This window comes from Lasioglossum baleicum, chromosome 14 (assembly GCF_051020765.1).
Source record: "Lasioglossum baleicum chromosome 14, iyLasBale1, whole genome shotgun sequence".
In the NCBI taxonomy this organism is placed as follows: Eukaryota; Metazoa; Arthropoda; class Insecta; order Hymenoptera; family Halictidae; genus Lasioglossum; species Lasioglossum baleicum.
In genome coordinates, this window is record NC_134942.1 from 11,323,307 (window position 1) to 11,348,513 (window position 25,207).

A 25,207-nucleotide genomic window follows, 5' to 3' on the forward strand; every position below is an offset into this window, starting at 1 on the left:
GGTCGCCCTGTATATTCCTCCCTGCGTTCCCGTAGTCCGTAGATACATCGCATTTCAATGTTTCGAGATACTTAAAATGGAGTTTTTATGTATTTGAAATTCTCATTCCATTATCTGCGCGTCTTTGTCTGTCCCCTTTCACCATTTTTGTGCGAAATCATTTCTACAAGAATGCACGCAATAATCGATTTATTATAGTAATTGTTCGAATGATCAAATCACTCTGCTTTTTATGCGAGAAGAAAACAGGTTGAACAGAAGCTCGGCATATCGAATATTGAATGCCGAGTATCCGAATATTCAAATTCGAAATATCGAATCGAGTTCGATTAGTGTTTGGCGCCACTTTTGACAATCGGAAGATTCAAGTTCAGGTGTAAACGGTGCGTTTATTCTTATTCACAGTATTTCCGAATGATTCTGTCGTTGCTGTTCGCCAGCGTTAGCGCGATTATATTTAAAGAAAAGGCGGCGTGAAATATTAATTATTCTGTACGGATATACATCGATATTGATAGAGAGCAGAATGCCGCTTCCAGCTGCTTTAGCCGCACGACTCGCGAAAAGAGGTCTCATTTCTGGATCAGAGAAACACGGTACGTACAATTAGAAATGCACGGTTTACTTTGCACGGTGTACTTCGCCGACTTCATTATCCGCTATAATTTTTGTTGCTTTAATCAATTTCGAAAGACCTCGTCTACGTTTATCTACGGTAAACATAACCTCAATCACTGTGGTACTCGTTTTCAGAATTGTCAAAGAAAGAGGCTAAGAAAAGAGTTCACGAAGAAGTAATCGCCGAGGATTACGACAGTGCAAAAGATGACATCAGTCAAATCGACATATCTCAAAAATTCATGGCAAGTATTACCGTTAACCTAATAAACACGAATAATCAAGTCGTAAACCTAGCCTCGTAATTTTGGTTCTAGGGTTACAGCGGTTGCCCCAACAAGTACAACATTTATCACGACTGCACGAAAAAGTGTAAGGAATTATGGGGACTGGGTCATGTGCAACCCTCCGATAAATACTTGAAGAAACAGATGAGGCTTGTACAAAAGTATCCTCTGCCGGAGACTTGGAAAGCGGTTTACGATCCTGGCAGGTTATTATCGTTCTGTACACGCTAATTAGCGTACACTAATTATACACGCCTGTTATGCTAATGTTTGCGTTTCGTTAATAGCGGCCAACACTATTACTGGGATTGGTCGTCGGATTTAGTAGCTTGGTTGCCACCGGGTCATCCGAAATGTCAAATATCGCAGCCGGCTTCCCAATTGAGGGAGGAACTGCATCTCAAAGCAGCCGAACAGGACGATAATTTGTCTAGCGACGATAGCGGCAGCGATCAGGAACAAGCAGAAGTTAGTAATTCATTTTAATAAGTGATAATACGAGTACGATGTCTGTATTGAATGATAATTTGAATCCAGGTGGATGAACCAGAGACTAAGAAAGAGAGAAAAATAGAGACCAGATCGAAATACAAACCAGGCGATAATAAAAGGAATCAGAGATTGGAAAGGACTGATAGCAAGGACAAAAAGGACCGCACCCTTGACCCCATGGATCCAGCATCTTACAGCGATATTCCACGGTATCGAATCGAGTTGTATTTAGAAAATATATATCTTCGGGAAAGGGGATTCATGTGTGGGATTTCCAATATTTCAGGGGCAAGTGGTCAGATGGTCTAGCAAGGCATAACGAAGCCAAAACGGGAGCCGACACAACAGCTTCAGGGCCGCTTTATCAGATGAGGCCGTATCCTAGTCCAGGCGCAGTGCTCAGATCGAACAGGGCGAGCAAACCGGAATCGGAATCGTCTAACAAGCCCAAAGTATCGGGTCCCGAGAAACCAGAATAAAAGATCGAATTTTTCTCTGTATCGCACGATTTATTGTAATAATTACACGCCTTAGATTTATATTTACCGTAAGCCGTAAACTAAGAATTTTACTTTACTCCGGAAAAACTGAATATATTCGCAGAGTCTAGATTTGTTTCCTAGTTTTATCTTTGCGTTTCTATTTTGCCTAGAAATCTGCTCTTGCTTCGCTTGAAAATCGTTAACCGGCAATTAAAGAACAAACGTAGCATTACCAGACATAGGAAAAACAAGCTTCTCTCGTTTTCAAATTTTCGCGGAATTCTGAACTTCCGGGGTCACAATTCACGATGAACAAAAGCGTAACTAGGATTGTATATATGTAGATCATGAGAGTGCAGCGAGTGCAGACAGGTGGTTGGATATGTATACATATAGAGGATAAAAATATTAAGAAGTTGCGGGACATGACTTTTTATTGAAACATGTTACAGCATTTTCTTGATAGTTTCTCGGACAAGTATTATAATAATCTAAACTGTGAGCGTTTAAAATCGCAAAAGAAAATATTTTTATGTTCACCGAATATATTTATAAAAAGTGGGATTGAATTATACTGATTATATTTACAAGATTTAGCCTCGCTTTAGTAAGTGGATCTTCTTTTCGAATAACGTACGGCGGAATCGATTTCGACGGGAATCGCGAGGTTTCCGAATCGACGATTTGGACATCGCAAGTTGACACTACTGTGCCGATATATTCGAGTCAATGCCGAAGTTAACCTTGTTCTTGGCCTAGTTTGTCGGTAACGACGCAGGGGAGCAAGCTCGATATTTCCAAGGGATGATACGCAGATAATGGAACAAATTGTCGGCGCGAGGCGGTTCTGCACACGTTTTTTTTATCCAGTTCCGATCATATTACGTCGAAACTGTTCTAAATACGTTCGTCGATCTGGCTCGGGTTAAACGGCACAACGACCAGCTAAGCAAAAATGCGATCATCATGTGTAAATATCCCGTAATGTTAATTGCACGACGTAACCAAAGATTCTACGCATTGTAGGAGTCGTCGATTATCACGAACGGACACGAGCGTGCTTCTTTTCCTTGTGCGTGTTATTTCGAACGCAACAAATACGATCACTTAATTAATTAAGTTCTCGCGTACTTCTCAAGGTACGTATGTATATTTGTGCAAGTTAGCATTTCGTGTCCGTTCCGAGCGGTTTCAATATTTTATTTCGCCTACCTAGTCGTGCATCGTTTCATATCTCGATTCGAAACGTTTAACATTTCTCATTGAACATCGAGGACATTACTTTTCCAGGTTAGCTCGCGAGCACATGACAGATCATCACTTTTCCCGCCGATTTTTGAAACGTCAGGATCGCGAGGTTCGTCGAAACATTGCATAATCGTGAATTTTTCGCAAGTCGTGAATTTGAATTTGAATATAACCGACCCTAAAAAAGCCACGAAAATTTTTCAACAACAAGATAACAGTTAGGACAGCGCACAGTGGTCCTTTACATTGATTTAGCTGGCCAAAATTATTTATAATATTCGGTGGTCCCAGTACGTTTTCAAATCACGTATAATATCATTTTTTATTTGTTTAAGTATTTGAAAAACATTTTTTAATACTTTTTAAATATTTTTCGGTACGCTTTTATACAAAAAGCAATGTATTGTTGAATTAAACAATAGGAATTAACAATGGGGTACTTACAACTGTTTTCTAATCTTATAAAGTAAGTAGAATCAGAATGGAGATCGATGGCAAAGATTTTCTGGTAGTAAAATCATGTCCATGGTTTTTAATCTGTGATCGAGGATCTACAATTAATTCGTAAACAATAATTAAACGATCAAATTATAGATTTTAATTGATTAATAGCGAACCATGTCTGGTTAAAAATCTGTTCTTATATTTGAGATTCCTGTTAATCTTTTTCAGATAAGTTTCACGCGTTCCTACCAATACTTGCATTTCATGGTAGAGTTTATCGGAAACTAATTTGGAACACATTAGTTATTCGATCGGCCACAAAACACACATAACCGACCATTACTCATGCAGTTCTATGTAGATATGATAGACAAAAGTAAAAGTTGCCGAGGGGTAAGTACAACACAAATGTTATTTTCTATAGAAATATTCAAACAGGGTGCTTGTTGCCTTTTCGTACAAGTATAGTGCGTTGAAATGATCAAAAACTATCAAAGTGTATTTCCCTTATCTGAGTCAATTATCTTATCTCCATTGCATGCAAGTTTTTATGACCTTTCTTGTGTTGAAAGATTTGTTCTGTTCAGAGCACATTTAACTCGAGGTGAATTATTTTTTTCCATTGAACGCACGATGCGATACTACGCATTGTACTATACTTTATTACTTATATTTTTTTTGTTGATTTCTATTTTATTTTGTTTAATGTTCTTTTTTTAGTTAGTGTATTGGTTAAAGTTAAGGTGAATACATTTAAAAATGGCAATTGGAAGTATTATCTGTGGAGCCAATACTCCCAAAATGAAGAGAAAAAAGGCAAAGGTACATTGCATTTCATTTTCATCGTATCCAATGCGAAATATTATGTAGAACCATTTTTTCTGAACATCGAATGCACACGTCAAAATGTAATTGTATACTGTCCACATTAAGTATTTAGTACCTATTTGTTACAGGCAACCGAACGTAGTTGGATAGAAGCAACCTTTCAGAAAAGAGAATGCTCGAAGTTTATACCAAGTGCTAAGGACGAGCACAGGTATAGTTCACATTCGTTTACTTATTTGCTATCGAGACTTAAGTTCGGTCTATCGATAAAACTTTGAATCCCAGTTAAAGAAATTTTACGATCCGTTTTAATTAGCACATACATAACAGAAATAACATTGTTGCATTGTACAACATTTGTATTTGTTTATTTACTCTTCTATTAGGTGAATAATTGACAGAAGCTTCTTTTTCTCTTGGAAAAGACAATATTTTTGCAGAGGCAATACAAGAACAGTTATAAAGTTACACAAATAATTTGATGTCTCAGGTTAACGTTTCGTCGTGTTTGTTTTACATCATTACAACGATCCTGCACACTATTACATGTTTATTTATACATTGTTTCAGGTCATCATTAACACATTTTTTTGTGTTCATTTCCTTTTCATTTACTTTTCTTTCTTTCGTTCCATTTATAGGTTTTTGCAAGTACAGGGAGATAAGATTGCAGAGTATGATGTGATCACCACTTCCAGGTGAGAGTTCATTATGCGTTCTGCCGCGATTATAATTCTGTTTCCTTTCTTTTCCCTTTTTTTTGTTTCTTTATTTTCAACTAGATATGACAAACGATAATAATTGATATTGCTTCTGCAAATATATCATATCAATGGAAGAGTATGGTATCATGACGTTTGTTTATCTATATTCAAATAGTTAACAGATTGTTACATACTTTACGTGCATATAGTGCTCTTGGTAACAGATGTGCAAAACACGTTCCTAAATCCTATAGTCAAGAAGAATTGTCATTGTACAAATTTTCAAGTGTTTCATTCACATCATTTCCCCTTTAAAATATTCTTTATCGCTTTGTACAAAACGCTTATTTTCTTTTTCCACTTAGAGGTCATAATCATCTCCCTTTCGATCGTGCGATGCAATTACATTGACTCGTACAGATACATACAATGTATATACATATGTAAGGATAGAAGAAAACATCATGGTAGCAGCAGTATCATGCTTTACAGCATCATTAAATTATTTGAATGAATATAATGAGAGTTGTGGGTAATATACTTTAAGTTTTGCCTGTGTAGTAGTCAACGTTATTTTCTCTGAACGATTCCTTCGTGTAACAAGAAAGTACTAAACGTTTACTGTACGGTGACAATCCATCCCTGTATGGTTTTAGAGTGTATCAAGAGCTAGGCTTTAATCCTAAAGAAACAACGTTGCATTCACTTGCGCCAAGTACGCTCGATCTCTCGTTTACTGTAGCACCTCTGACACATGGTTAATATAATTATTCTAGGTGCTGTTGCGGCCATTCATACACGCACCACTGTGGGACCGGCGCGGACGTCAAAAGCTTCACCGCTATCAATACCAAAGAGAAAGATCGGGAACAATGGTCCCCTGGAAAAAACACGCGACCGGTTCCAACCGACGCATACGGCACAATCGAGTTTCAAGGTGGGCCACATCCGACAAAAGCACAGGTAAATCAGTATTCATTGCATTTTGTTCAGTGCTACAAAACATTGCTTACCGATACGTATCCCATAGTACGTTAGATTAGCTCACGATACGAGACCAGAGCCAATAGTGCAGCTACTGTGCAGAGAGTGGAATTTGGGACTACCGAAGTTACTCATCACCGTACATGGTGGTCGTTCGAACTTTGATCTCCAACCTAGTTTGAAGAAAGTCTTACGAAAAGGTTTGTTGAAGGCTGCGAAGACAACTGGTGCATGGATATTCACCGGTGGGACTAACACAGGTTGGTTAAAAAATCTACTTGTTATTTCAATAACACGAACGGTATAATTAATTGAAATCCCAACGTGAAAATTTCACAGGTGTTACGAGGCAGGTGGGCGATGCGCTTCTTTTAGAAAAGTCCCAAAGGCAAGGACGAGTTGTGAGCATAGGTATAGCACCATGGGGAATTTTAGACAAAAGCCACGAACTGGTGAGCCGTGGAGGCGAAGTCACATACGATTGTCTCTCATCTCCATGGTGAGAACAAATTTGAAGTAAATACTGTTGTATTTTTCGTTTTATTGCATCGACTCGAATCGATACTTTCAGGTCGAAGTATGCGGTTCTAAACAATCGGCACGCATACTTTCTTTTGGTGGACAACGGTACCGGTGGTCGCTACGGTGCGGAGATCGTATTACGCAGAAAACTGGAGAAGTATATTTCGAATTTGAAGCTGCAGCCATGTGAGTGTCGTCATTCGATTCGCGTCGATTAACATACGCTCGAAGAAACGGGTCGAGAAACGTCTGTTTTGTCGCAGATACGCACAGCAGTATTCCCGTTGTGGCGTTGGTCATCGAAGGCGGAACAAACACGATACGCTCGGTTTTAGAGTATGTCACGGACGATCCTCCAGTTCCCGTAGTAGTTTGCGACGGTTCGGGCCGTGCGGCTGACCTTATCGCGTTTATGCACAAGTAATATTTAGTTTACCTATTACGCTGTACAACACCAAATTTGTTCAGCAATTACTGTCGAGTGATTCTTATAGAGTTTGTCATTCTAAAACCAAATCCGAAAAACATTGATTTTTGTGAAAATGAATTGTTACGCGAGGACTAAACATGCGAAATAGTTCAGGTTTGACTCAAAAGATAGAGGGGAGTCTCCTCTATATATCCATATTGTCAATTATATTTTTTTGTACTTTCTAATAGTTGTATAAATGCTTGTTAAAGTTTGAAAAAGAGCTGACGCGGATACATTATACGCTCTATTTTTGTATTTATGTGAAAAACCCTTTATCTAGCAGGAGTTTACTATACAGCATTCAATTCTACAGACATTTCCGGTAAAGAAACCATTCACGAAAAGTATTTGGTTCGGTTAGTATATGAACAGGTCAAAAAAAGGTTCGTTTGGTTGTAGTATGACAAACTCTATAAGAATCACCCAACAGTAATTGTTGAAAGTGTTACTAGTCGTGTAGATTCCGTGTAGAAACCGACAAACTCTATGCAATGAAAAATAAAACACGCAGGTATGCCTCTGAGGGAGACGCGGAAGGCGGAGAAAGCGAGGGACTACTAGAGAGTATGAGGAAGCAAGTTTTGGGGACGATCGAGCGCACGTTTAAAGTCTCCTCTGAACAGGCAAGTCAACTGTATTCCGAGCTTCTGCAGTGCACGCGTAAGAAACACTTGGTAAGCCTATACGATGCACTCGATACGATAACCGGTGTGTGATGTGTCCACTTTGATTTGATACACGGATCTATCCGCAGATAACAGTGTTCAGGATAACACAGGATCGACCTCAGGAGCTCGACCAAACGATTTTAACAGCCTTGTTCAAGTCGAAACAGTTGTCTCCAGCGGAACAACTGTCTTTATCGTTAATATGGAACAGGGTAGACATAGCGCGCAGCGAAATATTCATTTACGGGCAGAAGTGGCCGCCGGGTGCGTTGGAACAAGCGATGATGCAAGCTTTGCAGCACGACCGAATCGATTTCGTGAAACTTCTTCTGGAGAACGGCGTCTCTATGCGGAAATTTTTGTCGATACCTCGTCTCGAAGAACTGTACAATACTGTAAGCTTGAAGACTCTTGATATTTTGTTCGTGGAACAATTTTATTTATTAGGACAATTTTCTCGTTTAGAAAGAAGGTCCTACGAACACTCTGGGCTATATACTTCGTGACGTGAGACCGAATATTCCTCGCGGTTATATGTACACTCTCCACGACATCGGCCTGGTGATCAACAAATTGATGGGTGGGGCGTACCGTTCCCAGTACACCCGCAGACGATTTAGGGTGATCTACACTAAAGTGATGAAGAGATCGGGAGCTCATCAGCAGCACATGCACCGGAACAGCTGCGCCTGGGGGGCCGCTACTCGTTACTATTCGGGTGCGAGCAACAAGCAGGAGAGCTCGACGATAAGTCTGCTGGCAGAGACTTTGCCGGCGAATCGGGATACTCCTCTGTTTGATTATCCTTTCAACGAGTTGCTAATCTGGGCGGTCCTGACGAAACGTCAGCAAATGGCGTTGCTGATGTGGCAACACGGAGAAGAGGCTTTGGCGAAAGCGCTCGTAGCCCTGAAACTATACAAAGCGATGGCGCACGAAGCTGCCGAGGACGATCTCGAGACAGAGGTTTACGACGAATTGCGTAGCTGCGGAAAGGAATTTGAAAATATCGGTAAGGGATACGTATCTGGAACGAATTTCACGGGACGAGCGAGGTATTAATAATTATTTTATAGGATAAATACCAACAACGTATGAAGCATAAGTTTCTAATTCACAGCGTTGGAATTGCTGGACTATTGTTACCGCCAAGACGACGATCAAACGCAACAGTTGTTGACTTCCGAGTTGCAGAACTGGTCCGGTCAGACTTGTCTCTCCCTTGCAGTTACGGCGAATCATCGACCGCTCTTGGCGCATCCGTGTAGTCAAATCATTTTGGCTGATCTGTGGATGGGCGGTCTTCGAACAAGGAAAAATACAAATTTGAAGGTATATGATAGATAACGTGCGTACAGGGTGTATAAAAGGTCATCCGTCCTAGGGGTGAATCTACACCTCTAGATCGGGTGAACATTTGTTAAAGAAACTTGCCGCAAAATTGTTTATACCAGAGAAAATTATACTTTCTCATCAAGAAGAGAAAAAGTTTGAAAGGAACCATATGTCCCAAAGAAATAGTTATTATGATACAAGTTGTTAAAGTTCTTGCAAAATTTGATTGTGTAGAATTATACGTACAGAGTATAGACAAAAGCCTACTACTATATACAGTCCGCACATCCGTGCTGGAGAGACAGACCATGATCGTGTGCGTGCCTCAAGCCAAACGAAATTTAAAGGAACATTCGTCGGTAAGCCCGTACAAGTTGTAAAATAATATGAAAGAAAAGCTTATTATACACCTGAAAAGGACTTTATAGCAGGCAAAAAAACTGGCCGATTATTTTACAACCACCGCGTGCGGCAGACCCACCGAAGCGACGAGCGGAGTCATAAATCACGCCATTGGCAACCGAAGACAGTAAAGGAAAAGAATTTTCTTGACAGTTTCCCACTCCTCAACCTAAAGTCCTTCCGGCACAACCGCGTCCAATTAACAAACGCTACCGATCAATTACAATTTTTGAAAGAATTTCTTTTCACATCCTGTAGTAAATTAATTACTCTAGCTTCCCAAAAAGGTTCAAACCGTATAGTACAATATTTAAAAAGTTATCGTTATTTTTAGAGTGTCTGAATATTAATTCGAGTAACTGTATTTGTTTGCAACATACGGTTCCTTTCAAACTTTTTCTCTTCTCGATGAGTAGAATAGGCCGGATAACCATTACTTTTTTTATACACCCTGTACACGAGCACATGAACTGGGTATGGCATTTGAGTATTTGATTTTTGGAACTGATCGGTTTAATTGTAATTCAGGTTGTCCTGGGTCTCGTCTGTCCCTTGTATATTACTCGACTGGAATTTAAAAGTCGTGAGGAGCTTCAACTGATGCCACAGACTCAAGAGGAACATCTGATTGCTCTCGAGGATGAGAAAGAAGACAGTGACTCCGAGCACGGTGTACCAACTGGTCCAGACGTTGAGGTAGCAATCCCCAACCGTTCCTAATTAACAGATCTTTAACGATTTTAAAAATGAAAGACTTTTCAAAGAAAAGACTCTTCAGAGTTCTTGATTCACAAACAAAATAATTGACATAACACTGCTTAGAATACTACTAGTAATTAATATTACTTAATACAACCTGCCATTGCTTCTATGATAATTCATTACTCATTTCACGCTGCAGTTATTAATTTATTTTGGAGGCATACCGACAACCACTGCTTCAAATTTTCTTTTTAGTAATACATAAAGTTACAAGGCAAAATAGGAAAGTACTTGTACAACCTTTAACCGTTGGTAGAAGTTGGTTAGGATAGAACATTTAATTTGCCAGAGAAGAGTACAACATATGGTTGCTGGTTTTGAACTGTGTAGTGTGATGATGACTTACTTACACGAAAACGTATACGCATGTAGGTTCTATCGGGAGTTTCGAGTATCGGTCAGTCAGTCGGTGTTACGATAGAATAGAGCGTTGTCAATCCGGTTGTTTAACTTTTATTCTGTGTATGCGCGTGAAAGACATCGCAGTTGTATTTCAACGAATATGGTTCTTTTTTTACCGTTTGTTATTTGTATGCGTATATTATATTACGATGGTTTGTTTGTTCAAGAAGTTACACATGCTTATTGGTCGGTCAGTGTTCAATGGTATAGCATAACGTATATCGAGTATCGATCAATGTTAGAGGTATTGATATGTGTTTTGTGATTCATAGACTATGTGGGTATGCGTATGAATTGTTTTTTAGAAACGTCAGCGCAGGAGCCTGAGCGTACGCAACAAATCCAGCAGCCAACACGGCGCTAAGGTATAATCTATAATGGCCTGAAACACAATGACTCTCTATGACCGATAAGTTCACACTTTCCGGTGCACTTTTCAACTATCTCTCTTTTGTTATTAGTTATCGGCAAGGAAATCTTCTGTTTATTCAGTATCGGAATCCGTACCGGTGAGGATGATACCTAATGTTATTATCGTAAACGCATATCGTGCTGTATATATTATAAATAACTGGAAAACGTTTCGTGTCGACAAGATACCGTTATTGTACGCTGCGTATTATATTAATGTTGTATAATATCGCTATATTATATATACTTTTAATATCATATGTCGAACATCGGTATTATTCCGCCTAGTTAACGTATACTGCATACGATCCGATTAACATTCAATTCTACAGCACTGTTCCTCGTTATTTGTTATCCATCTTGGTCAAGTCAACCGTACAATGTACCCCGGGGATCAATTATTATACACACACGCATACAGACATACATACATACATATATAATAATTGCTTGTATGTACCGTGTAACATTACCTCTTAGTCGAATATTCTTGTGTGTGTTTCCACGACGTGCCGACGTTTTCCACCGCGATTCAAGTACGATTGCTTTCGAATCGTTTCTGAAATTTCAGTCCAGGAAAACGAAGGGGGAATTGAGTCTGTCCTTTACTAACTATCGTCGTCCTCCTCACTTACTAAACTGCACTGATCATGTATTATACGTATATTCTGTGCAGCCATCATTCTCAACACGAATTGCACCTTGTTCATCGCTTTCTATCTTGATTGTGTCACCTACTCCTTAGACTTGTTTAGCTGTTTTGTCGTGATTCAGTTATCAGTTTAGATATCGGAATTGCTACGTTTTTCGTTGGTGATCTATATACATATAGACGAGGCGTTATCAAAAAGAATTTCGAGTGTCTTTCTCGACAGATTTTTGCAATTCAAGTTTCAGGTCCATTGAGAAATCGCAGAAACAACCGAATCACGCCTCTACCCAAGTATACTTAATCTGAGCGCATGCTTATTCACAGATATTCGCGACTCGATCGGTCTTGGCTGGCTGCTATACTTTGGGGCAGAGAGAAGTGATCATTTGGATGAAGAGAGTCCGTTTTTTCTTTCTGATAGCACCTCGTACATTTGTGATCCGTTCAGAATTACATCCTCTCTCGGCAATAGCTTTTCACTTGCATAACTCTAATATGGACAGCAAGGCATACATTTCTAGCGTAGACATTACATTTACATTGCAAACATAAGTCGCGTACCCACGATTCTATGTTCCCACCTCTGTCCACAGTGTTCCGAGATGTTCTAGACAAATGTTTGTTTCACTTCTTTGTTTGCTTCTTGCGTACTATGTATTACTATGACTACTACCAGACTGTCTCCTTTAATCGGTCTCCTTTTGTTGGCGAAGTCCTCGATGTAATTGGTTTCCGAGAATGGCCAAAAATTAGTCACGATAATTATTAATACCTCTCTGATACTTGTAAATCTTCCGTTATCTATGTTCGAATATCCCGTACGACTATAGCACGAGACTCGGCTGCGTACCATTAAAGCTGTTCTTTCTTCGTTTAGGCATTAATCAGCAACGAGCACACCACCACGGTGGTGAAGGAAACGATCGTCCAAGAAAATGGGAAAGTTCTGGCAGACAGCGACGACGTAATTCATCGCGCTTACGGCATTCATTCCGATTATTATGACATCAAGAACAGCAGGCCGTTGCGACTGAGGAAGAAGCTGTACGAATTTTACACTGCCCCCATAACAAAATTTTGGGCAAATGCTGTGAGTACCGTTGGTTCGATTCTAATGACTGCGGATGTTTATAGCAGACTAAGATTGGTCCAGCGGCCCCACCCACAATTTTTATTGATATTGTGTGGAAAACAATGGTTTTAGGTTGAAAGATAACCCCCTAAAATTTTAAGTTGCTAACACTTTTTTATATGTTAGATGAGCAACAGAACATTGTCCTTGATTTTTTTGGAAATGGTCAACCAAGGATTGCTTGCAATTCCCACCCCTAAAAAATTAAATGATTTTTTTCTACCCTTAATAATTTGATCACAATGGTGAAAAAAATGGATGATATGAAGGAAGTAAGTTCGAGTATTTTCGTTATTTTTTATCTGAATACCTTAATTAACAACCGGGGAAAAAAATGGTACAGTTAAGGGTATTTACCCTCGTATCATCCTTATACGAAGGGTTAGTGACTTGAAATTTTAGGGGATTATCTTTCAACCTAAAACCATTGTTTTCCACACAATATCAATAAAAATTGTGGGTGCGCCGCTGGACCAATCTTAGTCTGCTAGACCCTTTTAAGAAAGTGGAATCATGTGAAATGTTATTTTCACTGGTAGTAGTCTTTGCAGATCTGAAATAAAAAAGAATCGTACTAAATTCTGTGGAATTTTATTGCATAGCATTTGTTGAACATTCTTTGAAGCCATAAATGCATAAAGATCCGCAGTCTATTAATAATGAAATTCGAACGAACGATGTCGATTACCGAACGTGTATTCTCTTTGCCACAGATAGCGTATGTTGTTTTTCTGGTCCTGTTCTCCTACTCGATCCTCATACACATGGAGACCCAGCCGTCGTTGGCAGAGATTTATGCGATCGCTTATATTTGTACACTGGGTTGCGAGAAGGTACGCGAGATCGCAACGTCGGAACCAGCTACGCTCTCGCATAAATTCAGCGTGTGGGCGTGGAACATGTGGAACCCTTGCGACGCAGCTGCCATCATATTCTTTCAGATTGGCCTGGCCTTGCGCCTGAGGCATTCCACCCTCGACGTCGGCCGTGTCATTTACTGCGTTGACTGTATTTACTGGTACTTGCGGATATTGAACATCCTTGGCGTGAACAAATATTTTGGTAGGTTGTGCCTACTTCCTTAAGGGGTTAGACTCTCGTTTCCAGGATTGCAAGGGTGCGGGATGCGCCTTCCTTCAAAAGAGCTAGATAAAAGATCAATCTAGACTGCCGTCTCCCTTAAAAGTCCTACTTTCGCGTTTGCCAAGCACAATTTGCATTATTGCAAATGAGAAGGCGCAAAGCACATATGTGCATACATATTTTTATTGTTTCGTCTTTCGTGCAGGTCCTCTGGTCACCATGATGGGGAAGATGGTGAAAAACATGATATACTTTGTGGTGCTATTGCTGGTTGTGTTGATGAGTTTCGGAGTAACGCGGCAGGCCATTTTGAACCCCAATGCCGAGCCAAAGTTAAAGATCATTCGAGACGTGCGTACTTTCTATGTGTTGCCTGCGAAAAATATGAAAAGAAAGATTGTTCGCTAACGATTGCATTTCTTATCGCGCAGATATTCATGGAGCCATATTTCATGTTGTACGGGGAGGTGTACGCGGACAACATCGATCCAGACTGCGGAGACGAGCCGGGAATGATACCGTGTCTTCCAGGCCGGTGGATCACGCCTGCTGTAATGTCAATTTATCTCTTAATCGCGAACATATTGATGATAAATCTACTGATCGCGGTCTTTAATAATATTTTCAATGAGGTAAACGCGGTGGCGCACCAAGTATGGATGTTCCAACGTTTTACTGTTGTCATGGAGTATGAACAGAAACCAGTTTTACCTCCCCCGCTCATTGTAGTTTCTCACATATATCTGCTGGTGAGATATTTGCTGCGATATGTGACACAAGGGAAACCGAGTACGGGTGAAACGTACGACAACGGGCTTAAGTTGTTCCTAGAAGCCGACGACATGCAGCGTCTCTACGATTTCGAAGAGGACTGCGTCGAGGGATACTTTCGCGAGCAAGAGCTCAAGTTGCAAATGTCGACGGAGGAGCGGGTCAAGATAACGACCGAGAGGGTGGAGAACATGCATCAGAAGATCGAGGACATCGATAAGAAAGAACACACCCAGAACGCGTCGCTTCAGGTAACGAGAATACATACAATATTTGTACCAATAAAAAAATCGAACTTGTTCAAATGTTCAAGCTAATCGTTCGTTTTTCCCTTTATTCGACCGCAGACTGTAGAATTCCGTATCCGTAAGCTGGAGGAGCTGAACGAGCAGACTCTGGCGCATCTTGGAGTGATACATCGGTTCATGGCAACGCACATGCCCAACATCGAAACGATATCCAGCTTCGACACGGACGGTCGTCAGCGAAGAGTGTCGGAGCGATCGGAAGTGCTCTCGGAGACTGATTCCCATACACAGCTGCCCACTATAGCCATGAAACGCAAGAGGCTGGTGCGATCGTTGACCGATGGGACTTATCTCACTATCGGTCCGCCGATCGACGACGAGCTGCTCAAGCACACGGAGATAGCTGCGTCCCACGAGAATCTCAGTAGAAACGATTCCTCAGTGAGCGGGGATGGTAACACGGCTCACGACGACTTCAAGACCACCACCAGCGTAGAGACCGAAGTTAGCAAAGGGGACAGCGGAGGGGACGGTTTGAAGAAAGAGTCGCAATTCGACAGCAGAGAGGCCAGCGGGGAACAGAGCAGAGACCAGAGCAGAGATCAAAGCAGAGAGATCAGCAGCAGAGAGCCTAGCACGGATCCCAGCAGGCAAACCAGCAGGGAACTTAGCAGGGAGACGAGCAAGGAGACGAGCAAAGACGCGACCAGCAAGGAGCCGAGCAGAGAACCGAGCAGTGAAGCTCCGGCTTCAGAACCGGTTAGGCAGGACTCCATCGAACGTCCTACAAGGCAGAACAGTAGGACGCGCTCGGAATCGGACGACGTGATAATCCTTCCTTCCGGCGTCGCCAGAGGCGTCACTTGGGCGGAACCGCGGGTCGCGATGATTCCGTCAGTATCCTCGTCCAGCAGCACCCAGAGATCCATCCTGTTGGCTATGCGGGCCGATTATACAAGCATAACGGACGAATTAGAGAGCTACTGTGGCCTACTCAGTCCACCCAGAACACCTCCTATCTCTCCGCCGCCCTCCAGAGCCAGGCATCATTCCGAAATGTCGAACGCCGAGATGGCCTGGCAGATCGAGAACGAACATCTGCGCGACGCTGAGGAGTGCGACTACCAGCAAATGGAGGATCTGATACAAAGGAGGTATATCGGTGACGACGACGAGACTTTGCACACCTCCGACGAGGCGAGCGGCGGCCCGTTCTTCGTGTCGAACGAGCACAGGCACCAGCTACGCAGGGCGTCAGCCATCGATGAAGAATCGCGAAGGCCACCGCCTACCATCAGCGTCACCAGAGAGATCGAACAAACGCTTTCTCGACCTCCGATCCGTGAATCCGAGAACACCGACCCCAACGACAAGAATCTGAGTACCGTACCTGCTCCGGCATCGGAAACCATGTGCTAAATCAGCGACTGCTAGCAAAAGAGTATCGCGAATCGAGTCGCAGCATTTTTCTTCCGTAACGTTCCAAATGTGGTCGTGAACTGTTGCGTCGTGAGTTGCGAGGGTAAAAGATAGAAACGGGACGCTAACAAGAACCGAAACGCGCCAAATAGTCTAACAGAAACACTTGCGGTGAGTAGAACAGTGAGACGCGTTCTGTTCTTCTGTTTTTATATTTGATCTCGTCGTAAGCAGAGGTTCGAACGAGAAAACAATGTTGCACACGAATCGAGTTTACGCGTTTTACCGCGGCAAACTCGACGCGAATATTCCGCGTTTCTCTCGTCGTTCTCAACAAACTCTAGCTTAAATTGTTTTTTTTCCGTTTCAACACGAATAGCCTGATTCCATTTGCTTCGAATATATTTGAGAAATTGCATATACGCGTATGCATATGTATATTATAAATATGTATATACAAACGCGAAAAATCATTATACTTGATAACAAGTTACAATTAATTCGGGTATTCAGATGTTGTATATTTTACAATGAGTTTTCCCCCATTTGAATACTTGCTACAGTCGTGTGTACAGAACGATTCGATGTTTTTATCAATTTTACAGTCTATTGAACAACTTGTACAAAGTATTTTCAATTTTGCCTTTTTCATGCACGTCGTATACAATTTTATCGATTATTTATTATATACTAAGTGTAACACATGTTTACTTCGATACGATACACTTTCGAATACTCGAACAAATTGGACTAACGTTAACACCGTACTCTGTGTATGCTATCGTTAGCCTGTACTCTAGTTTGATATTGTTAGCCGTGCAAAACTTTCGATAGAACGTTTCTATGTAACCTTGTTACGTGTACGACACTCTTGCGTATCCGCAGCTACGATCTTTGTGTGTGTATTATACATAATTTAATGGCGATTCGACAGCCAGCACACGTGTCCATAGAAGGCGCCGTTTGCGAGCGTACAAGCGGTACGAGTAATCGCGATCGGTTCCGAATTCGACTTTTAAGGGAATAGAATCGTTTCCGCGGGATGCGGTTTCTCATTTGTCGATAATCTCAATAATTTCAGTTGTCAAAATCGCTAGATAAAAGATCAATCTAGGCCGCGATTATTCGCAGCGTAATTAGCATTATTCGGAAGCTGCGCATGTTGCTGTTTTCAGAAAATTGCGGCAGCTACATGCTGCCGAATAATACTCACGCCTCGTAAATGTAAAAATAGCTTTTGACTACCGAAAAATCCCGCACCCTTGCAATCCTGGAAACGAGTCTACCCTCTTAAGCGTTATTGTATTCCGTCGCGGAACTATCGGTGATCGTTGGTTGAAAGTGTGCTTGCGCCTATTCGCAAAGTATCATTATAATCTTCGAACTGAAACGAAAACGGAACTCGCGTTATCCCCGTTACGACTTCTGTAAACCGTAGTACCTAATTGCGACTCTACCGAACGGAGTCGATTTTCGAAATTATCCACGAACGCTTTTTACCGGCGAACAATTGTGTTGGCTTACGTTTTGTTCGGACGAATTTCAAGTTCGCTCTGGAGCAGTACTCGAGTTCCTTCCATTTTCTAGATCGTGTACTTTACAATTTTGTATGAGCCTGCGATTCGTTTGACGAGGCGTTAACAAGCAGAAAACCGTACTGGCTTCAGGTACAATCTCGCTCTAGCGAATATGCGTAGAAAAATCACTCGAGATCGATCGAGAGAGAGAGAGAGAGATCATCTTGATCCCGGAAGTCTTAATGTACATACATACATACATAGTTTCGCGATGATCGTTCGTTGAAGACACGTGCGAATAGCGTTCCCGTTTCATCCACTCACTTCCACCGTAATGTGGAAACCGTCCTCCGGTAGGTTCGTCCTTGTTCTACTTGTTAGACTCGTCAGCGCCAGAGGATACATATATTCGCCGAAATATTCTATTATACATAACCCAACACGGTAGGGCGTACCGCGTGGAATATTCATTTTGTATATATACAATACAGTATACAGACTTATCTGTCAAGAGCAGCTTGCGCATTAACCCCTTGTCCTACGATTAATTTTACGGTTTCAGTGATTAGAACTTTATTGTAGATCGTAATTTCGTAAAAAAGGAGAAAATTGATACAAATTGTATGCCTATATGTTCTCGAATAGCTGTATATTAACACTACCTACCGGAAGCCTATTCAATAATTGTGCTGTACCAACAGAAAGCATAGTAATTTTCTTTTACATTGCAATCTTAAATGTTATTGAAAGTGACATGTTAGTTCACAATGAAAATTGCTGTTGCTATTGAAGGTTTATTAAAAAGTATTTGGCCATGTAACATAGATTTCTCAAGATTATGTAATAATCACCGGTCGGTAATGTGTTAACAAAACCGAAATAGAATTTTATTTCTGTGAATCTGTTCAGAATCTTCATCACGAGTCAGACACGATATTGTAAGGCAAGGGGTTAAGAGTCGTTTAGGCGATCTTAACTCGCACGAGGACTAATTACTTCCTCTTGCAAAAAACGTATGTAACCACCAGGGACCATAACTGTTATAACCAAAAAGAGAAAAAGTCATAGAATAACAAGTATTTCATCGACTAAAATCGTATTGGTTACAAATAGGAATTATAAGTACATTTTTAAAATGTTTTCTCTTGGCGGTAAATGTTATCGTTGAGAGAAGTTCATTTCGATCGCTCATAACAGTTATTGACGAAAGAAATTTGTAATAGTTATTATCAAATAGTACAACTTTCAAATGATAGACAATCAATTATTTCATAAATTTTTTATTCGTAAATATAATTGCTGCTATCAATATTTAATGTGACAAACAAACTTTTGTGTTGTTCTTATGGTCTGTTAATTCGTCTTGTTGTACGAAATCTTCTCAATAAATTTCACAGGCTAGCTCCATTCGAAAAGGAGTAGACAACTCGATAATTACATAAGCAACCAAAATGAATTTTCTCATCAATAATTATTATAAACAAGTGAAAAGAAATTTGATCATCGATAACTGTTATAAGCGAAATTTCTCTCATTGATGAATGATTTATGAGTGATCGAAATGAACTTCTCTCATCGATAACTGCTTTGAGCAATCGAAACAGTTTTTCTTCATCGATAACAGTTATCGAGGAGGATCCAATTTTTTCAACACTAATACATAACTGTTATTTGTTACCAAAAAGTATAAAAATCGATATTTTAAATCATTTTGTTCTTCAAATTTTTTTCTTTGTATTTTGTGTACATTATCTTAAATTTCAATAATGATCAACTGTTTATGAATGATTTTTTTTTATCGTAGAAAATTTTAGAATAACTGTTATTTTTGGTCCCTGGTAAACACATTTAAAAATGATTACATAAGAGATCACATAACATCTCGCAATGTTTATTGTTCAACGTTAACCGATTCCGATGAAATGTTCACCGTAAATATAATTGACGTAGATCTACAAAACGCATCGATTACAGTCTCATCACAGAGTCGGATAAAAGAGTTTTAATTATTGACTTATATTTAGTAAATTACTGATTCGGTTGAATTTTAACAACGTTATGTGATTTTTAAATGTGGTTACATACTGTAGGGGTAGTATATTATCGGCAGGTTCACATAAAATTATATATAATGTATAAATATAATAATTTCATAAAATTAGGTCGAATACACAGTCCGTACGTATATCCAAATCAACTCGAAATTACGGCAAACAGCATACATGATTTGTTTTGAATTCTAGTGTTGATTTGGTGTGCCGTAGTCTCGAGTTGAGCGAGATGCGCGGAACAAAAGCGAACGATTCGCACGCGTCTATCGTGTCACTACTGCCGAACGTTTTTATGAATCTTTTGACAGGCAGAGTGTAAACGAACGTGTTTCTCCTGAGATTCGGCGTCGAAGCTTCGTCGCAGCGTGACGTGCGAGAGAAGCTCGTACCCCGAATTTTCGAAAATGGCGACAAACACTTTCGTTTACACTCTGCCTATTTAGGGCCTTATCACGCACTACCTATTGCGTCGAACACGGAATTTTACGGACCATATAAAAGCGAACCATATCACGCGGATACGTTCCCAGCGAAACGACGCCAAATCCGTGTTATAGTAATCTACGATGCAAAGGATGAACAAACAAATAACGAAAACGGACCGCGGATCTTATCGACGCTTTGGATACAAAGGATCCGAAATTTAGCGAGTTCTGTAAACTAAAATTGTATTTCTATAAACATCCGCGGTCTAATAACAACAAGTTAACATTTATTATTCGTTCAACGTAGGCTGCAGATTTTATGCAATTACGAGGGAATAGTGCGTAAGCGAAACACGAAACAGTAGAAAGATAAATGGGATTTAAGAGATTAAGATTATTACAATTATAGTAGAGGAAAGAAATTATTGTTTGATCCCAGCTGTAAATTGTAAATGATACCGAAAATGTTTATTTTGCATAAAGTTCCACAGTCTAGTTCAACGTTAGATCGAGAAGAAAGATCGATCCGTAGCGCGTGAACGAATAATATAGAAATGAAAAAAAACGAATGCCTAATAATGTATAAAAATGTGTGTATAGTTAGCTTAAACCATACGGAGAAAAATGTAGCCGAAGTACATATTTAAGACTGTTCGAAAAAGAGACGATGCGGTCTGAAATTCTGAAAGTCATGGAATCCTGCAATGTAAATCGCTTCGATCGGATTCGTTGCTGTAGAGTAGGCGTGCACAACTCGTAGCTCCAAGAGCGGCTCCTGTTGCAGTTCTCCCCACCCTACGTGTGCCAGCCAACTTGCGTTCGGCTTACGAGCCGAGTCAAGAGCTCCCAAATCGTGCAGTTGTGCATGCCTGCTGTAGAGCGTTACTCAGGATCGAGAGGCGTCTCGATCCTCGCGAGTCGAACTCGTCGAATGAAACGTTCGTATTAGGAAAGTAACTTGAATTTGAAACAACGAATCGAAATGATATTTACCAAGATCGTAGCATCGAAAAAAACGAGCAACGGTCACGATCGTCAAAGTGGAGCGTTGCTCGCGAGACTCGCGATACCGTACTTCGTTGGATCATATTCTTCATCCAGCTGTTAGACACCTAGTTAATTCGTAAGTTGAGCGTTAGAGAACACCTTGCCGAAATCGATTCTACGCTACCCGTCGCGCTAAACTGTCGTTAGATTTTGTACTCGTAACTTGTAACGCTACACAAGCGCGAAACTTGCTCAACAACTTGTCTTCGAGCACGATGTCCAAGTACTTATGTGAACCCGTTGAACCGAATAGTCGAGGTCAAATCGGCGCGTCGCTTGTATCTCGTTGTCGGTTGATCGTCTCGATCGCGTCAATTACACGAACGCTTCAGATTTCATTTCCTTTGTATTTCGTTACGCCGACACGAGTGTCTGTGATAAAATCGTCATTCGATTAACAGATTAGCCGAAGTGAAAACTGGCTCGGATTTTCGGACAATTAACCCTCCGTGGGCAACCGCAAGGTCGTTTATTTCACTTATGAATTTACGATATTTATTTTTCTCTGAGAGGCGCCAGTAAAAATTGCTGTAACATTGTTCGAAATATTGTTTACGTTATTAAGTAGTCAGTATCTAATCAATTACTAAACATTTAGGTATTCTACCAATTTCTTACCCATAAAATTTCAAAAATAATAGGGACTGGAAGTATTCTAGGTCTGGGTTAGGTCCGACGACTATACACTGCCGGCCAGAAGTTAGGAATTCAGAGAAACAGATTTATTCGTCAAGAAACTTACGAGCAGCATTGTTTCTTTTTATCAAGGAATGCGTATTTTTCTTCAAACTGCTCTTTCATTAAAAAACCGCTTTTCTCTTTAATGACAACCTGGCATATTCAGGGCATCCTGACCATTAGTTTTTCGGATGTTTCTAGTTTGATATTTTTCCATGCTTCTTGTAGAAATTGCCAAAAATGTCCCTTTAGAAAAGTGCATTTCGAGCACTGTTTTACACTCGGTGTATAAAGTATGCAATAGCATCATGGACATAAGAAAATGCTGGAATCTGAACTAGTTAATATTTGATATAATAACGATGGATTTCAAAATTTGTCTCTAATTTTTACAAAAATCAGCAAGTGATTCCAAACTTTTGGCCGGCAGTGTATGCATATTAAAATACTTCAATACATATCCCAGAATTTTTTCGATTATCTGAAAGCGTAGTAAAAAAGTCTTTCTCGTAGTCATGAACATAAACGACCCGGTATGCAGACAAAAATAAGGTTGCAGACGGAGAGTTAATTTCTATAGTTCGCGTCCGCTTGGTGTCCGTGTCCCTTGGCTCATTATAGTTAATACTTAATAATTAATAATTAATAGTTAGTAGAGCTCTAGTATTCGACTCGCACTCAATGTTTCCTGCCCTCCAAAGAGCTAGTGATAAGGGACTGCGCGCACCGAGCCAGCTCATACCTAGAACAAATTTTCGATCCGAAAATCCAGTGGCCGCATTTTCAAACGTACACACTACTCGAGAAGCGAACGAAAGCACAAACAACTTACTTAATCTCCGTTGTATCAAACATGCGCAAACCTACGTGGAAAAATGTCATTACTATACTTTGCACTGATTACTACGCTTACTACGCACACTAACGTTCCGACGAGGGGGGAAGATACACTTGTATGACTCTCGATTCCACTTTCCTCGATTTATCGGGATCGATGAATGTAATTTTGAACCAGAGTCGCCGGATGAGGGGAGGGAGCACGAGTTCAGGGGAAAAAGTGGTAAACTTCGAAACGTTACTTCCTCACGGATTTTGATAAAATTGAAAAATGTTATATAAAACTGAGTAGATGAAATTCAAAATTGTTGGTAAATTTTAAAGATTGAAGACGTCAATATATGATTTCTTCTCTATTAAAATCATTAATCCCTTGCCGTATCATTTTTTTTACAGTTACGACGATTAAAACGTTTTTATCCCGAAAAATGTCGTAGAAAAGAAAAGAAAATTATGGCTATTGTATGGCTATCTGTATATTTATATTAATGCCTAAATATTTATTACAAACGAATTAGTAGGGGATGTTGGAGCAGTGTTGGAGTTTGGAGCAGAAATGATGTACCCCCTCTCTGATGACCAGACCAGTCTACGGGCGCCGTGGTTTACGGTCTTGGTGGGGGACGTTCGAGTGTGCGCATGGTGGTGGAATAGGATAGTGGAAGGGGAAAAGGAGAAGATCATCGCCATATGGCGACACTGTTGGAGTACGCTCATGGTGCTGGAATGGGATAGTGGATGGCCTGGGCCAGTGTCGCCAGAAAACCAAAACTGGTTGTTTTTTCCTCTCCGCCTTTTCCCCTTCCAGTCCACTATTCCATTCCAGCACCATGCGCCACTGATTCAGTGTCATGAGCATACTCCAACATCCCCCACTAAGATCGTAGACTGGTCACTTATTAATCTGGTTATCAGAGAGGGGGTAAATTGTATTCCCCTTGATTTCCTCGATCTGGCGACACTGGCCCAAGCCTGAATTTTATTAAACTACTACTACCAAACGCGTCGCGTGAACACAGGACGAATATACAGCGAGACGCGCAAAAGAAGGATACTGGTTCGTTAACGAGGAATCTATGTAACGCAAATTCTAGGTATAAAGTCGACGTTGTTTAACAGTGTTCCTTCGCATCGTTAACAATCTCCAAGAAACTTGTACAAAAAAATCTCGAAAACATCAAAAAGACAACATTTGTATACATATACATATATACATATGTATATATATAACTACATATAGTATATTATATTATATTGTAATATAATTTATCTATGTAATATAATATAATATGTACAATATATACACAGCGAGAAAAATAAGTACATATTCGTGTATCGGCGACGTCTGTTGATACGACGCCGTACATCGTATATCGGGGATTTGTCCGATAACTTTCTTAATATCAGATCATACGACTTGGATATTTTTTGAGAAGTTAGAGCACTTAGTTTGCTACAAGACGCGAGAAAAAACTTTTGGAAAACTTGCAATTGGTCGGAATTACGGGGAAAATACCAGAAGCTGTTGTTTACAAATTTTTTATGGGGTCCCATATTGAAAACTTAAGAAATACATTTTATAGATCTGTGTCAATTATACAAAACGTTTTAAAGATGGTGGAAAGTGCAGTTCTCACGATTTTTAGCCTACAACTGAAATAAATCTTTCAATGCCTGTACTTGTTTCCCGCATCTACCGATTGTGATGAAATTTTCGGAATATGTATAATTGACACAGATTTACAAAACGTATTTTTTAAATTTTCTGTATTGGTCCACATAAAAAAGCTGTAAACAACTTTTACTTTATTATTTTCTTTCAAAATTTCTTGTTCACGTCATATGGTCAATTAATTGTTGCAACTTCTCAAAAAATATCCATGTCGTATGACCTGATATTAATCTACATTGTAGATCGTTGAAAAATTTGATTGTCGCATTGGAAACGGGGGACAGTCGTACCCGAATATCTTTTTCTCCTGCTGTACACAGAGAAGTCAAACTTGAAGTATTCACTTGTCGCATATCGGGCGCAGTGCCCCGTGGGTAAGTCCGTGCTCATGCCTGTTCCGTATCCTCGAACCTTTTCTACTGTGTCGCATCGGAGCACGGAGTCAGTCTGTATATTGTGCTTTTAATCCTTGCGATGGTCCGAGGTTAGGTCAAAAAACAGTAAAATATCCGAAGAACAATACGCAAAGCGAAATAATAATTAGACAATAAAGAATCGCGAACTGAAGCATTGCGATGCATTCGTTATTTGGTTACACGTGATCACAGTACGAA

General features: G+C 40.3%; 2 protein-coding genes across 13 annotated transcripts; both read left to right on the forward strand.

The window, feature by feature from the left end:
• The first annotated feature begins 13 nt into the window (after positions 1-13).
• On the forward strand, positions 14-1,897 carry Pqbp1 (poly-glutamine tract binding protein 1). Its single transcript, XM_076438758.1, has 6 exons — positions 14-596; positions 754-863; positions 936-1,111; positions 1,193-1,373; positions 1,443-1,606; positions 1,684-1,897. The coding sequence occupies exons 1-6, from the start codon at positions 527-529 to the stop codon at positions 1,874-1,876; spliced, it is 894 nt and encodes a 297-aa protein (XP_076294873.1). The 5' UTR covers positions 14-526; the 3' UTR covers positions 1,877-1,897.
• Positions 1,898-2,708: 811 nt separating this feature from the next.
• Positions 2,709-25,160, forward strand: Trpm (transient receptor potential cation channel, subfamily M). Of its 12 annotated transcripts, none has more exons than XM_076438695.1 (23): positions 2,710-2,849; positions 3,170-3,236; positions 3,800-3,964; positions 4,292-4,393; positions 4,528-4,610; positions 5,041-5,097; positions 5,880-6,066; positions 6,134-6,347; positions 6,427-6,586; positions 6,659-6,795; positions 6,873-7,029; positions 7,593-7,755; positions 7,836-8,144; positions 8,215-8,761; positions 8,870-9,081; positions 10,015-10,182; positions 10,956-11,015; positions 11,112-11,159; positions 12,591-12,803; positions 13,559-13,907; positions 14,134-14,279; positions 14,360-14,950; positions 15,047-25,160. In XM_076438695.1, exons 4-23 carry the CDS (start codon positions 4,331-4,333, stop codon positions 16,364-16,366), a joined length of 5,184 nt encoding a protein of 1,727 aa, XP_076294810.1. In that variant the 5' UTR covers positions 2,710-2,849; positions 3,170-3,236; positions 3,800-3,964; positions 4,292-4,330; the 3' UTR covers positions 16,367-25,160. The 12 variants fall into 12 exon arrangements, with proteins under 12 accessions (XP_076294817.1, XP_076294821.1, XP_076294810.1 ...); XM_076438696.1 differs by having other exon boundaries at positions 2,783-3,018; XM_076438700.1 differs by lacking the exons at positions 3,170-3,236; positions 4,292-4,393.
• The last annotated feature ends 47 nt before the right edge of the window (positions 25,161-25,207 follow it).